The sequence below is a fragment of the Oncorhynchus keta genome, chromosome 21 (assembly GCF_023373465.1).
Source record: "Oncorhynchus keta strain PuntledgeMale-10-30-2019 chromosome 21, Oket_V2, whole genome shotgun sequence".
Lineage (NCBI taxonomy): Eukaryota > Metazoa > Chordata > Actinopteri > Salmoniformes > Salmonidae > Oncorhynchus > Oncorhynchus keta.
This window is the reverse complement of record NC_068441.1, coordinates 7217195-7232181: the sequence shown is the minus strand read 5'-3', so window position 1 is coordinate 7232181 and position 14987 is coordinate 7217195. Positions and strand designations below refer to the sequence as shown.

Below are 14987 nucleotides of genomic sequence, written 5' to 3'. Positions count from 1 at the left end.
CAGTAAAATACTAGTTGAATAAAACTATTTGGTTTTAAATATACTTAAGTATCAAAAGTAAAAGTATAAATAATTTAAAATTCCTTGTATTAAGCAAACCAGACGGCACAATTTTCTTGTTTTTTTCCATTTACTGATAGCCAGGGGTACGCTCCAACAGTCAGACATAATTTACAAACTAAGCATGTGTTTAGTGAGTCTGCCAGATCAGAGCCAGGGATGTTCTCTTGATAAGTGTGTCAGGGAGTACTTTTGGGTGTCAGGGAAAATGTATGGAGTAAAAAGTACATCATTTTGGGAACATCAATTATTACAGAGACCTTGTTCAGAGGGCTATCTGAAAGACAAAACGCTATTGACTTTAAAGATGTATGCTTGAGCAAATAGTGAAGGGACTAGACATTTCCCCATATTTACAATGATATAAGCCGTGTAGCGCTTGCTGAGAAAGGGCAGTGATAACATTTCTCTCAGTTATGCTTATCAAATGCTTGAGTTCACACATGGTCAGCTCTCCAGGTGATTTGAATGCTTAGGCAAGGTATTCAATCATTGATCTGAAAAACAAGCGTTGACATTTCCTCTGCCGTTGTACTCTCTGTAGAATAAAGGGGCGTGTGTTCATTTCCATGCTAATCCCTTGTCTGCTTTGCACTTGCTGTGTGAATATGATTACACGTGAAGCTAGGAACGTGTGCAGGAGAGCACCTCACCAAGTCCTTTTTGAGGGCCGCCCATGTTTTCGTTTCTACCGGGAACTTAACGGATCAATTCATGTTAGTGATTTCCCAGTGATTGTACATATCTGTTTTCCCCAGAGGTAAACAGTCGTTTATCAAAAGCGTAGAGTGAAAATCGGCAGACCCTGTGGCCCTCAAGGACCGGAGTTGTGTACCCGGGAACTGCAGTAATGTAAGGAGTCACGGGTCTTATGAGTCTAGAGGTTGTTACAGAACTTTACTTGGAAGTAAAGAGGAGAACTGGAGTATTAGTCTGAGATGGTTTTGTAATAACCCACCTTCAGCTTGTTTTATCCTCTTATGTGAATAGTGGGAACCTATTTGAGAGAACTACATGTTCACTCTATTTTGCCATATTGAAGTTGGATTGTTAAAGAATTGCTTTTTTTTGTTGTTGAGCTGAGCGATCTCCCTCTCTGTCATTGACAGAATGCATTGAATGGAAATTCCGAGTACAGTCTGTTCCCCACGTCGGGCAGAATTTCGTTTTCAACAGCAGCGTTTTATTACACTGCAGCCTGTCTGCCCGCCGCCCGTCTTTCAGCCAGAAAGAGGGACTGTACACCTCGTCAATGTTGAATGTCAAATTAGAATCCATTCGTCAACCGGTGCCATAAACATTACATTTTTCCCTGCCTCTGATTTGATATGTGCCGCTGCCTGCCTGCGGAGCTGTGTGCTCATAAACATGTCTCCCTGGCTGTGTGATGCTGTTGCATTTCAATGAAATGCTGAAAGGTGGGAACATAAATCTTTCATCATTGTGTTGATAGACTGTCCTTGGTTGTCATCTGGGACGGGGTCACACGTGACCAGTGTTGGTTCCACTTCCCGCTGACCTCTCAACCTACTCTGCAGGTCACCCTCCTCTTCACCTCAGTGTGGCCTCCCACCACAAGGTCAAATGTCATCTGCTCTAACGTCTGATATGCTGACCTGCTTAGACAAGCACAACCTCCTCCTCTCACCCCTAGACAGCTACTATAGCCTGTGTGGTCTGCACAGCTGCCTATTGAAGTGAAGACCGTCATTATCCATCATACAGGACTTGGTCACATTAGTGCTCCCATCACAGGGGTTTGGGCCAGAGAGGTTAATGGAGCATTTACAGCCTCTGCGGTGAGGTCTCTATGAAGTAAACATAGTGTGTTAGTTTGAAAGTGCTGCACATACTGTTGCTTTCGACTCTAGTGGCTGAAAAACAAAGGGTTGCATGATCGCCGGAGCTTACAGCATGAACAAATGCAGCAAATGGGCTGGAGTGAGACTTGTGTGCCGGTAATGGACTTACTCTAATGATGCCCCCCCCCATGGTTACGTGAGAGAGAGGGATTAATGCTGAGAGGAGACCAGTGGAAGGAGCGGTGCTGTAGCTGTGGCCATGGGGATGGGAGCGATTATAGCTCAGCACTCAGAATGCAAATGGGAGAGATCAGCCAGGGCAGGGAGGGAGAAGATGGGAGAGCAAAGCCAGCGTGAGGGAAATCAGTTGAGCTGACAGGTCACCATGGCAATGGATGGAAAGGCAGACTGTCTTATTGTTGTAAATGTTGTGTGTGTCTTTTGTGTGTGAGTCAAATTAAATATGCATGGCCCTGAACCTTTTTTTTTCTCTCACCCCCCCTCTCTCTCTTTCTGTCTCACTCTCTCTCCTAGCGGTCCAGTCCCTGAACAGTCTGAATGACCAGATAGTCCACTTCATGGTGACCAGGCCCGGCACTCTGTCCCGGGAGGGCGAGGCCTTCATGCCCGGAGAGAGAGACACCTTGAAGAAGTCCATGGCCCTGATGAGGCACCTGCTCATGGACGCACAGGTATTAACCCCTGATCTCTAATCCCTGAACCCTGATCATTCACCTCCTTTAAAACCAGGGCAAGAGTCCAAAGGGGAAACAAGTCTGCTGTTGGAGCCTACTGAAATCCATTGAGGCAGGATCTTTTCACAGCAATTGTATTTATTTATTTTTTATTGAACCTTTATTTAACTAGGGAAGTCAGTTAAGAACAAATTCTTATTTACAATGACGGCCTAGCAAAAGGGCTCCTGCGGGGACGGGGGCCTGGGATATAAAAAAAAGCAATATAAATATAGGACAAAACACACATCACGACAAGAGAGAGACAACACTACATAAAGAGAGACAACACTACATAAAGAGAGAGGGCAATCATATTATGATGACTCATACTTGGGCTGTTAAGACTAGAGTATTTATAGTTCATTCACTCCAATTTCATGAATGAAAAAAAATGGATTTCAACTGATACTATGCTGGACTATGCTGATACTATGCTGGACCCAGCAAACTTAGCGAGGACTTGAGAGAGTTAATGTGCTCTGTTACATCAGTTGACTTCTGCTCCATCCTTTTCGTTACGGACTGTTATGATGACGTTTGCAGGTAGTTCTCATGTAGTCCTAGGGTGTTTGTTCAAATCTTTCACCTTGTGTTTTTTTTTTATTTTCTGGAGAGGATATAGCTTCTCCCAGGGAACGGTCACCGACAGGGCAGCTATGAGCGAGCTAACTCTATGCAGGACCTGGGAGAGACAAAAGTCAAACAAAACGGAATCGTCCCCAAATGTCGATGTTTGAATAATTGAATGTCACCTCGTTCAGAGAGGAGCATAAATAATGTAATGGGCTCTCAGTCTTTTTTTTTTTAAGCTCTCAATTCAAGTGAGCTTTTCGAAATCATTAGCCCCAACCCCTGCTATGACAGCATCAGCACTGCAGATATGGACATAATGTGACTCGAACCGGCTCACGGATCACAGTACGCATAAACCAAGGCCCCAATATCATGCCGACCCAAGTACCCAACAGTGCACATCCATGTTGGAAATTGTCTCCAATCTGGCAATACGCTGCCTATCTTCATTGTTATTGTACAGGGGAGTCTGGCCATGAGCTAAAGCATTGTATTGTTTCTCTCTCCTTCTTCAAGATGTATGGAAAATGCTTGCTTCAATCACAATGCTTTCCATTGCCTTTTCTAAACAGTTATTTCTTGAACATAAGGATCTCCTTCCTACATCAGAAGGGACTCTGTATGTATAATATGTGAGGAATGTCTACAGAGAGAAGTAATACAACAATCCACATGTGTCCTCTGGTTTGCCTTGGATCGTTTGATAATTCCTCTTTACAGTTACCCCTGAATCGTCTCATTCCTTTTCTGTTCTTGTTTTGCTAGATGTGCGCCGGGACTTGACACAGTGATGGATTTGGCTCATCCTTTAGTCACATCACACACTTACATGATGAATATAGAGTCCCCTCGCCATTCTCCCCGAGATATTTGTCTGAGACGCTGCGGTGTCATTGATTAAAGAGACTGTAATTCAGCAAAAGGCCATCGCCTTCTCCTCGGCCCGATCGTATGCAAGTCGGGGTGAAAGATTGCTAGCCCGCAGTCAGTTTCTCTGTAGCTCAACGATATAAAACTGTACGGGTGATGGATGAGCAGGGGCCTTCTGCCACGAATGGACTGCTGATTATCTGGGTGAGAAGTCAGTAGCAGTTCAATGTTAAGTGAAGCGTCTTGTAGCAGTCAAGTTGACTAATTGTCTACCTGTTGCCCTGGCTTTGTGTCCCGTAAGACCCACTATCTTTACTTGCACCCGTTTCCCCCCCCCCATGAGGCCCATCCTGTCACCTGAGCCCATCCATGACGCCCTCTTCTGCCGTGTCAGTTGTAGAGACACAGTAGAGTAGCTATAGTAGAGGCTGCCCCTGTTTGACTGACAGCTGCCTGTTGCCATGGCGACGAGCTGTGCGTCCTCTACAGGACCTTCCCTTAATTTTGGAATGGTAGGCAGGCTTACACATCAGTCTGGGCAGCACAGTGTCTCTCTGTTACGTTCTCCTCCCCTCCGGGCACACTCTGGGACCTTTCTGAACTGTGCAGCCCAATGCTCTGTTTGATCAGTCATGATCACCGTGATTACATCCTCATGTCCGTAGTGTTTGACTCTACCCACGGAACCTCGCAAAATGGTCAAGAGACTGTTCTCAATTTACCTACACAGGAGCAGTGCCTGCCAGCCTGTCTTCCAGCCTGTCTTCCAGCCTGTCTACCCAAAGTGTTTTGCATTCATTGAGGGTAGAGCAGCAGCAGGCAAAAATGTGAAATCACCCCCCCCTCTCTCTCCATCCGTGTTAGCCGTCAATCTTGGGATAAGTCTGAACCAGAGTTCATCTAGCTGACAGCAGGGCTACAGCTGCCCCTCTCAGTCTAATTGGTTATGTGGCAGAGCCAGACTGGGCTGTTCTGGTGCCCCGCATAACCTTAAAGAGCCGACACACCCTCGCCTTGCCGCCCTCCAGCCTGCTCTGACATCATCACCCGCTGTCACCAGCCCGGCACAGCCCTGCGCCTTCTCTCACTTCATCACCCATCATGTTGTGGGTCATTAGATCGCTAACTCTAATTAGTGCTACTTGTGGTTGAGGAACGTGAGCGCCAGGCATAGGAGGATATCTGTCACCAAAAGTATTCATGTTTCTCATTAAACACTGTATCATAATGATCACATCTGTTTACTCCATCTTGCTGGGATTCACAAAGTGCAGAATTAGTCACAAGCGAATGATGTGAAATAAGCCATATTGATTTTGGAAATTGAATCAAATATTTTTTTTAATCAAATATTTGGTTTGACTGCAAATAAATGAAACAAAAAAACAATCTGATCTGTTTTTAACTGTTAATTTCTCAAGGCAAAGTCCACTAAAAGGCAGATTTATTTGGCGAGAAGGGATTTAAATAGTTTCTCTTTGAATGCTGTCACATAATTGATTGCCTCATTAATCATTTTGCACGGATGCATTATTTATGTGCTGTGCTGTGGCTGGGTGACTAATCCGAAGCCTTTCTGTGGGTGTGGCGACTGACTTGACGTAGCGGAGCGTTACGTTGCGTTACTTTGGTGGGGGTGTCAGTGGGTTTTCCATAGGTTGCTGTTCTGATCTGATGATGGTGGAAAGAGAACTCACTGCTCAACCACTTAGCACTGCTCAGAATGTCAAAATACTGTACCCGTAAACAATACCCAAGCTCAGGAGCAGTACTTCAAACTGCTGCAATACTGAGTTGATTCAGACTAAATACACAGCCGAACTGGGACTGGTTAGAGACCCCAAGAAGAGCAGTCCTGGCACTCATACACCATTCACTGTCTGTTTGGGTGTCATGGTCACTCTGTCCAAGCAGGAGAGCTTTCCTTGTGTATTAGCTAAAGGCTTTGAGCCATTTTACAGAATAATAGATAGCCCACTATAGGCAGGCTGTTAGATGGGAGACCAGGAAGTGATTACAGTATTGATCAGACAGTGGGCTGGCGTTATGCGTGGGTTGTTCTGCAGACCTTGCACATCCTTAATCTCCCCTCTCTTCCACTACTCGGACGTTCAGGGTCAGGGTCTGGCTGTTTGGCAATGAACCGAGTCTGTAGTGGAAGCAAAAACAGAGAGCCTAGAAATTCCATACTGGACGAACACTGAGGCGAAAAGGCAGCCAGAGCAGGAGGCAGCAGTAGTATGATTAGAAGTGCTATTAATCCTAGCCATCACCTTCAGCCACTTACGGTCAGTTCACAGGAGTCTGATTATGAACAATGCACATCAAAATCATTCTAGTCAATTATAACATTTCAGGAAGAATTGAGTAAATATGGTGGAGTGTGCCGATTTGCAACTACAGTGAATTATGTTATGGCTGCTACAAAACATGTTTTGATTAGACAGATGGGTAAGGCGCCAATTTGATGCACAATAATATAGTTTTTGGCACTGTCACCATTTTAAATTATTTATTGACCAATCAAGAGTTAAAGGAGGAATGTGAGCCAATGGCCTGTGAGAAAATGAATTGGGAGGCTGGGGTATTGATCCAGCAGGGTTTGGATTCCAGCCCTCAGTCCTTTGTGCAACTCCTTCAGCTGAGGTGTGTCTGGGTCTGAGAGGGGGATCAGGCCCTTCACATATTGCACTAATAAACTGATCAACAGACACACAAAGAACGACCCAGGCGAGTGTTGATTTGCTGCCCCATCTTGAATATTGATCCATAACTCCTAGCTAGCATCTCATCATTACTTGTGTTCTACGACTTAGAGCCTTGCAGGCCATGGATGGTGTGTATGAGATTTGTCGGCCTTCGTTTCAAGTGTGAACCCTTTACTGCCGAGGTTAAAAAAATGAAATGACTTTGTTTTGTCAGAGGAGAACACAGATCTTATCTCCGCAAACGACAATGTCTTTCGTCTCATTTGACTGGCCGTCATTACTTTCTCTGCCACCTGATTCATCGTGTGGCGGTATGAGATCATTTCCTGAACCAAGGTTTCTTAATTTGATTGACTGGTGTGGTCTGGACTTCAAAGAGAGGATGTTGTTCATTTTCTAGCTGTGCGGTTTAAGCTGATATGCCCTTTCAAACCGATCTAGGCATTTTAAACCACTATGATACATTAGTTATTTTACATCTGTTTTGGATCCATCCCAACTGTGGAGAATCTGCTTAAATTAAATACCTGTCATATCCAAGGCTCCTATGCCTGGAGGAGGACAGAATAGCACTGCAGTTGGATACTTCACTTGCTTTATCACACTGAGGATATTACCGCCTTTCAATGGCATGATACGCAGATGTGAGTGATTCTTTGCATTGTCCCCCAAGTCCCTTGAATACAGTAGAATATCATCTCTGATCATACGTCCAATAGCCCCAGTACATTGCGGGCACATTGCTCGGTAGATCAAGCCTTTGCTTTACATGTAGGAATTTTGTGATGGTGAATGAACAGGTTGGGTTTGGTCGTCTAAAGCCCTTACCAAAGCTGCCTGTTGAAGCAGTTTAAACTGGAGCATCACTTGTGTGCACGTTGCCATAGATACGGAGAGTGCTGTCACAAAGGTGATCCGGATCACTACACTCACTCTTTCTGCAGACCAAAGGTGCTCACCTCAATTTCAGAGAGAGTGTTGATGATATAAAAGGTCTCTTCCTCCCCGCCCATCTGCTCCTGACTGACAGGAAGAGTGTTTGTGCTGTTCGGGGCCCTTGTTGTGGTCTTGTTTGTGTCTGGTTGAAGGGAATACGTTCACTCGTCTCGCATTGGAAACTCTGAGAGAGCTCTGAGGGGAGGCATGGAGATGGCTGCAGAATGTCCTCAGAGAGAGAGAGAGAGGGAGAGAAGCTGATGCTGCCAACACCAGAGTTCGGCATACAGTACCAGTCAAAAGTTTGGACACACCTACACATTCAAGGGTTCTTCTTTATTTTTACTATTTTCTACTGTGCAGAATAATAATCTCACATCGAACTTCCATCCTTTTGGTCGTCTGTGCACAGCAGATGATGTCTTGAGGCGCCAGGCCTCAAGAATCAACACCACCAACAGCAGGAGAAGACATCTCACAGACGAACAGATGCTAAATAATGAACTAATGGTATTGTTCATACATTTCTCCTCTCTGAATGAATCAAAACAATGGCAAACTATACCAGAATCCCTTATGGTCTACAGTACCACTCAGAAGTGTGGACACACCTACTCATTCAATGGTTTTTCTTTATTTTTACTATTTTACTACATTGTATTATAATAGTGAAGACATCAAAACTATGAAATAACATATGTGTAATCGTAGTAACCAAAAAAGTGTTGTATTTTAGATTCTCCTTTTGCCTTGATGACTGCTTTGCACACTCTTGGCATTCTCTCAACCAGCTTCATGAGGTAGTCACTTGGAATGCATTTCAATTAACATGAGTGCCTTGTTAAAAGTTAATTTGTGGAATATCTTTCCTTCTTAATGTGTTTGACCAAATCAGTTGTGTTGTGACAAGGTAGGGGTGGTATAAGACCAAGTCCATATTATGGCAAGAACAGCTCAAATAAGCAAAGAGAAACGACAGTCCATCATTACTTTAAGACATGAAGATCAGTCAATACGGAACATTTCAAGAACTTTGAAAGTTTCTTCAAGTGCAAACGCAAACTCCATCAAGCGCTATGATGAAACTGGCTCTCATGAGGACCGCCACAGGAAAAGGAAGACACAGAGCTACCTCCGCTGCAGAGGATAAATTCATTAGAGTTAACTGCACCTCAGATTGCAGCTCAAATAAATGCGTCACAGAGTTCAATTAACTGACACATTTCAACATCGACTGTTCAAAGGAGACTGTGTGAATCAGGACTTCATGGTTGAATTGCTGCAAAGGGAAAGGGAAAAAGGGGGATACATAGTAAGTTGTCCAACTGAATGTATTAACCCAACCCCCATGAATCAGAGCGGTGCGGGGGGGCTGCCATAATCAACATCGACGTCTTCTGCGCCCTGGGAACAGTGGGTAAACTGCCCAAACTGAAGTTTGATGTGAGATGAAGAGACTGACATCCCTTTAGTTTTCCCTTCTTTCCTGTCTCACCTACTCCATCCTCCTCTACACTCTTACATGCTGACCACAGCGTGCGCGAGCGTTGCAAAATAAATGTACACATACGTGTTATTCAATCATTGCACCCACACTGCTCGCGCGCGCAAACGAGCGTCTGCATTGCCAAGCGCTAAAATAGAAGCCAGTTCTATTTGTGATGCTGAACGCGGTGCAAGTCTGCCTCTCCCATCTCCTCATTGGTTTATAGAAGCAGATACCCACGTGCCATCTCCTCATTGGTTATACCTTGTGGGTGATTGAAAGGTGAATTGAGGTCTGCCGGTCAGTTGTGGTAATACACCATATTATGAAAGTTAGATGGCAATAAACATATAAAATCCAAAGAAGAAAAAGCCTGGAAGGAGGAGAAATTACTAGAAACGATTTGGATGACCGTTTTATGTGTGGATTCATTGTGGTATTAGAGGACCTTGTGCTTTTCAGGTAAAATAACAACTCGTTTATAACGTTTATATCCCAGGACAAATTAGCTAGCAACAGCGAGCTAGCTAAATAGGACAAATTAGCTAGCAACTGCTAGCTCGCTAGCTAAATTGCCATAAATGTCAAATGCTTTTTGACCTGTCCCCAAATTAATATAATTGGTTCAGAGTTTGTTTTGATATTTCAACCTAAGTGTTGTGTTCGCATTTGGTGTGGGGGGACAAAATCAATTTGCGCACACGTCCGGTTTGGGCATGGTGTTAGAAAAAAAGGTGCAATTTAGAACCTGAAAGGCTCCCCATAGGAGAACCCGTTGAAGAACCCTTTTTGGTTCCAGGTAGAACCGTTTTGGTTCCAGGTAGAACTCTTTCCACATAGGGTTCTACATGGAAAGTGTATGTGATCTCAACCTGAGGAGCGTGTTCACCTTCTGAATCCCTCTTTGCCTGCATTCACTCCTCATTGAAAGTGGAATAATACTGTAGGAATGTGGCGAGAGTGGAATTAGAGTTGGGATTTGTGTTATCAAAGCTGTATGGGGTCCCCCCTTGACCTCACTCTAAGATTGAAATGCTTCCTGCCATCCTGTGCTTGTAGAGAAGTGCAGGGAGCTAAATGACTTCCCCCTCCTATCTGATTCCCTGCCAGAAGCAATCGGTTTGAGGAGGCAGGCAGGCCTGGCGGAGATGGTGTTTAGCCCAGGGCCCCTCATTCTGAAGGCACATATTTAAGGGAGAAATGATGCTGTCCTGGCAGGATTGCTGTGGACTGGACTGATAACAGGGCTGCTTTAATAACAGGTTCATACAAACAGTGTTTATTCCACCTGGGCCTGCCACCAGCTCAGCTCACTGATAAACAAACTGTGCGCCACTCTGTGGGAGTAGTATGGTCTCTTTATCTTTGATAGGAAGAGAAGTAGGAGCAGCTCTCATCTTTGAGTTTATTATGGTCAAAAGTAGAGGTCGACCTATTATGATTTTTCAACGCCGATACCGATTATTGGCGGACCAAAAAAAAGCTGATACCGATTAATCGGCCAATTTCTTTTATTTATTTGTAATAATGACAATTACAACAATACTGAATGAACACTTTTCTTTTATCTTCATATACAGTGGGGAGAACAAGCATTTGATACACTGCCGATTTTGCAGGTTTTCCTACTTACAAAGCATGTAGAGGTCTGTAATTTTTTATCATAGGTACACTTCAACGGTGAGAGACGGAATCTAAAACAAAAATCCAGAAAATCACATTGTATGATTTTTTTAGTCATTAGCATTTTATTGCATGCGATAAGTATTTGATACATCAGAAAAGCAGAACTTAATATTTGGTATAGATCATACGTTTCCTGTAGTTCTAGACCAGGTTTGCACACACTGCAGCAGGGATTTTGGCCCACTCCTCCATACAGACCTTCTCCAGATCCTTCAGGTTTCGGGGCTGTCACTGGGCAATACAGACTTTCAGCTCCCTCCAAAGATGTTCTATTGGGTTCAGGTCTGGAGACTGGCTAGTCCACTCCAGGACCTTGAGATGCTTCTTACTGAGCCACTCCTTAGTTGCCCTGGCTGTGTGTTTCGGGTCGTTGTCATGCTGGAAGACCCATCCATGATGTTCTTACTGAGGGAAGGTTGCTGTTGGCCAAGATCTCGCGATACATGGCCCCATCCATCCTCCCCTCAATATGGTGCAGTCATCCTGTCCCCTTTGCAGAAAAGCATCTCCAAAGAATGATGTTTCCACCTCCATGCTTCACGGTTGGGATGGTGTTCTTGTGGTTGTATTCATCCTTCTTCTTCCTCCAAACACGGCGAGTGGAGTTTAGACCAAACAACTATATTTTTGTCTCATCAGACCACATGACCTTCTCCCATTCCTCCTCTGGATCATCCAGATGGTCATTGGCAAACTTCAGACGGGCCTGGACATGCGCTGGCTGGAGCAGGGGGACCTTGCGTGCGCTGCAGGATTTTAATCCATGATGGCGTAGTGTGTTACTAATGTTTTTTTTTGAGACTGTGGTCCCAGCTCTCTTCAGGTCATTGACCAGGTCCTGCCGTGTAGTTCTGGGCTTATCCCTCACCTTCCTCATGATCATTGATGCCCCACGAGTTGAGATCTTGCATTGAGCCCCAGACCGAGGGTGATTGACCGTCATCTTGAACTTCCTCAATTTTTGAATAATTGCACCAACAGTTGTTGCCTTCTCACCAAGCTGCTTGCCTATTGTCCTGTAGCCCATCCCAGCCTTGTGCAGGTCTACAATTTTATCCCTGATGTCCTTACACTGCTGTCTGGTCTTGGAAATTGTGGAGAGGTTGGAGTCTGTTTGATTGAGTGTGTGGACAGGTGTCTTTTATACAGGTAACGAGTTCAAACAGGTGCAGTTAATACAGGTAATGAGTGGAGAAAGGGGAACAACTACTCCAAGTCTGAGCGAGTGACGTAACCGATTGAAACACTATTAGCGCGCACCCCGCTAACTAGCTTGCCATTTCACATTGGTTACAACAGCCTCATCTCAGGAGTTGATCGGCTTGAAGTCATAAACAGCTCAACGCTTGAAGCACAGCGAAGAGCTGCTGGCAAATGCACGAAAGTGCTGTTTGAATGAATGCTTACGAGCCTGCTGCTGCCTACCATCGCTCAATCAGACTGCTCTATCAAATCATAGACTTAATTATAACATAATAACACACAGAAATATGAGCCTTTGGTCATTGATATGGTCGAATCCAGAAACGATCATTTCGAAAACAAAACGTTTATTCTTTCAGTGAAATACGGAACCGTTCCGTATTTTATCTAACTGGTGGCATCCCTAAGTCTAAATATTGCTGTTACATTGTACAACCTTCAATGTTATGTCATAATTATGTACAATTCTAGCAAATTCATTACGGTCTTTGTTAGGAATAAATGGACTTCACACAGTTCGCAATGAGCCAGGCGGCCCAAACTGCTGCATATACCCTGACTGCTTGCACGGAATGCAAGAGAAGTGACACAATTTCCCTAATTATAAGAAAATCATGTTAGCAGGCAAAATTAACTAAATATCCATGTTTAAAAATATATACTTGTGTACTGATTTTAAAGAAAGGCATTGATGTTTATGGTTAGGTTTGGTGCAACGACAGTGCTAAATCATCACCTGTTTGGCGAAGTAGGCTGTGATTCGATGAGAAATTAACACGCTAGATAAACTAGTAATATCATCAACCATGTGTAGTTAACTAGTGAATATGTTAAGATTTATTGTTTTTTAGAAGATAAATTTAACGCTAGCTAGCAACTTACCGTGGCTTCTTGCTTCCCTCGCGAAACGGGTAGTCAGCCTGTTGCACTCCTCATGGAGTGCAATGTAAGGCAGGTGGTTAGAGTGTTGGACTAGTAACCAGAAGGTTGCAAAAACGAATCCCCGAGCTGACAAGGTAAAAATCTGTCGTTATGCCCCTGAACAAGGCAGTTAACCCACCGTTCCTAGGCAGTCATTGAAAATAAGTGTTCTTAACTGACTTGCCTAGTTAAATAAAGGTGTAAAAAAAGAATGTCCAAAAATACCAATTTCCCATTGTTATGAAAACTTGAAATCGGCCCTAATTAATCGGCCATTCCGATTAATCGGCCGACCTCTAGTCAAAAGCAGCATTGATGTTGAACGTAATAAATAATGAATGGAATGAAGTAGCATAATAAAATAAACTCAATCTCAATACATCTGTTTTAACTAGAGATTTCTGTTATCATGGCCTGCATCTCAATATACATATTCCGCCAATGTTGGATTTCTGCATCTGCGGTGGAAGGTGGCCGAGATACAGAAGTGTTTGTCAGACCAGGAGACACCTTCTCACGAAAAAAACATCAGAGCCAGTGGTGGAAAGTACCTAAGTAAAAATACTTTAAAGTACTACGTTTTAGTACTTTACTGTACTATTTATATTTTTGACTACTTTTAGTTTTACTTCACGACATTCCTAAAGAAAATAAACATACATTTTCCCTGACACCCAAAAGTACTGAATGCTTAGCAGGACATAAATGGTCCAATTCACTCAGTTATCAAGAGCACGTCCTTGGTCAGCTCTACTGCCTCTGATCTGGTGGACTCACAAACACAAATGCTTAGTTTGTAAGTTATGTCTGAGTGTTGGAGTGTGACTCTGGATATCCGTAAATTGAAACACAAGAAAATGGTACTGTCCGGTTTGCTTAATATAAGGAATTTGAAATTATTTACACATGTACTTTTGATACTTATGTATATTTTAAACCAAATACTTTTAGACTTTTACTCAAGTAGTATTTTACTGAGTGACTTTCACTTTAGCTTGAGTCATTTTCTAATAAGGTATCTTTACTTTTACTCAAGTATGACAATTGGGTACTTTTTCCACCACTGGTCCGAGCGGTTTGAAACCATCTCACGGACATGAACGTGTCCTCCGTGTTTCTCTATGACGCCCACAAGCTTCGCGAGACTCGTCTGAAGGTAACCTGGCACCGACCGGCAAAATATTGATTCAAATAAATCACATTTTGGGCGACCAGGGTTACACATGTAACCTTTTTGTTTGTGTCTTTGAGTTTTTTGCTTGATGCTTTCCTATATCTCTCAGATGCATCTCAGACAACTCAAATCATACTTCCTTTTGATTTTGTAGTTGATGATCTGTTGATGACAGGGGTCCTAAATATCTCAATCAAATAGCTAAATGGTCCATGGTATGACCATCTTAAAACAATTGTATATGTTAGCTCAGTAACCCCCCCCCTGATTACTGAGACAGTCAAAGGAATCATCAATAGTAGCTTGCTGGTTTATGAGTGTCATATCCTGGTGTAATCTGGTGTAATGTAATTAAACAGAGAGGCTATCTGTCTGTAATCCTCTGGAGGGCTCAGCAGGCCTCCCTCCATACAGGTGATTGGGTCATCTTCATACTGTACAGGGGTGGTACCCAGTACCCACCTAACAGCACCCACAGCAGGTGGTTTGATAGGATCACTTGTACCTCCTAGCATAGCCCTCACACCATGGTTATTATATTATACCTGCATGTCATACAGGGTGTCATGTGGACTTTACAATAGGAACCTGGGCCTGCTGCAGCGCCACCAGCTGGCCACAATACAGAACTCCATGAGATGAACTGTACTAGCGATTGCAGCAAGCCAGGAGTTTGAATGCGAATCTCGATATTGAATCAAATATATTATGGATGCAGGTTTATTCTTAGGAATGGATGAAGGTTCTGGGCAAAATCCATAATCCAGACATAGTTTTCATCATATTGCTGTTAAATACTGTTTCCATTTTACCAGGATGAGGTCGCTTTCC

The 14987-nt window shown here is 43.6% G+C and overlaps 1 protein-coding gene across 1 annotated transcript in view; it reads left to right on the top strand.

Annotated features, from left to right (window-relative positions):
• LOC118399836 (kazrin-like) overlaps positions 1 to 14987 on the top strand; it is a 165091-nt gene that overhangs the window by 25300 nt on the left and 124804 nt on the right. Inside the window, exon 3 of the mRNA XM_052473276.1 lies at positions 2397 to 2554. Coding sequence (XP_052329236.1) covers positions 2397 to 2554 — 158 coding nt within the window. The remainder of the gene's footprint in view (positions 1 to 2396; positions 2555 to 14987) is intronic.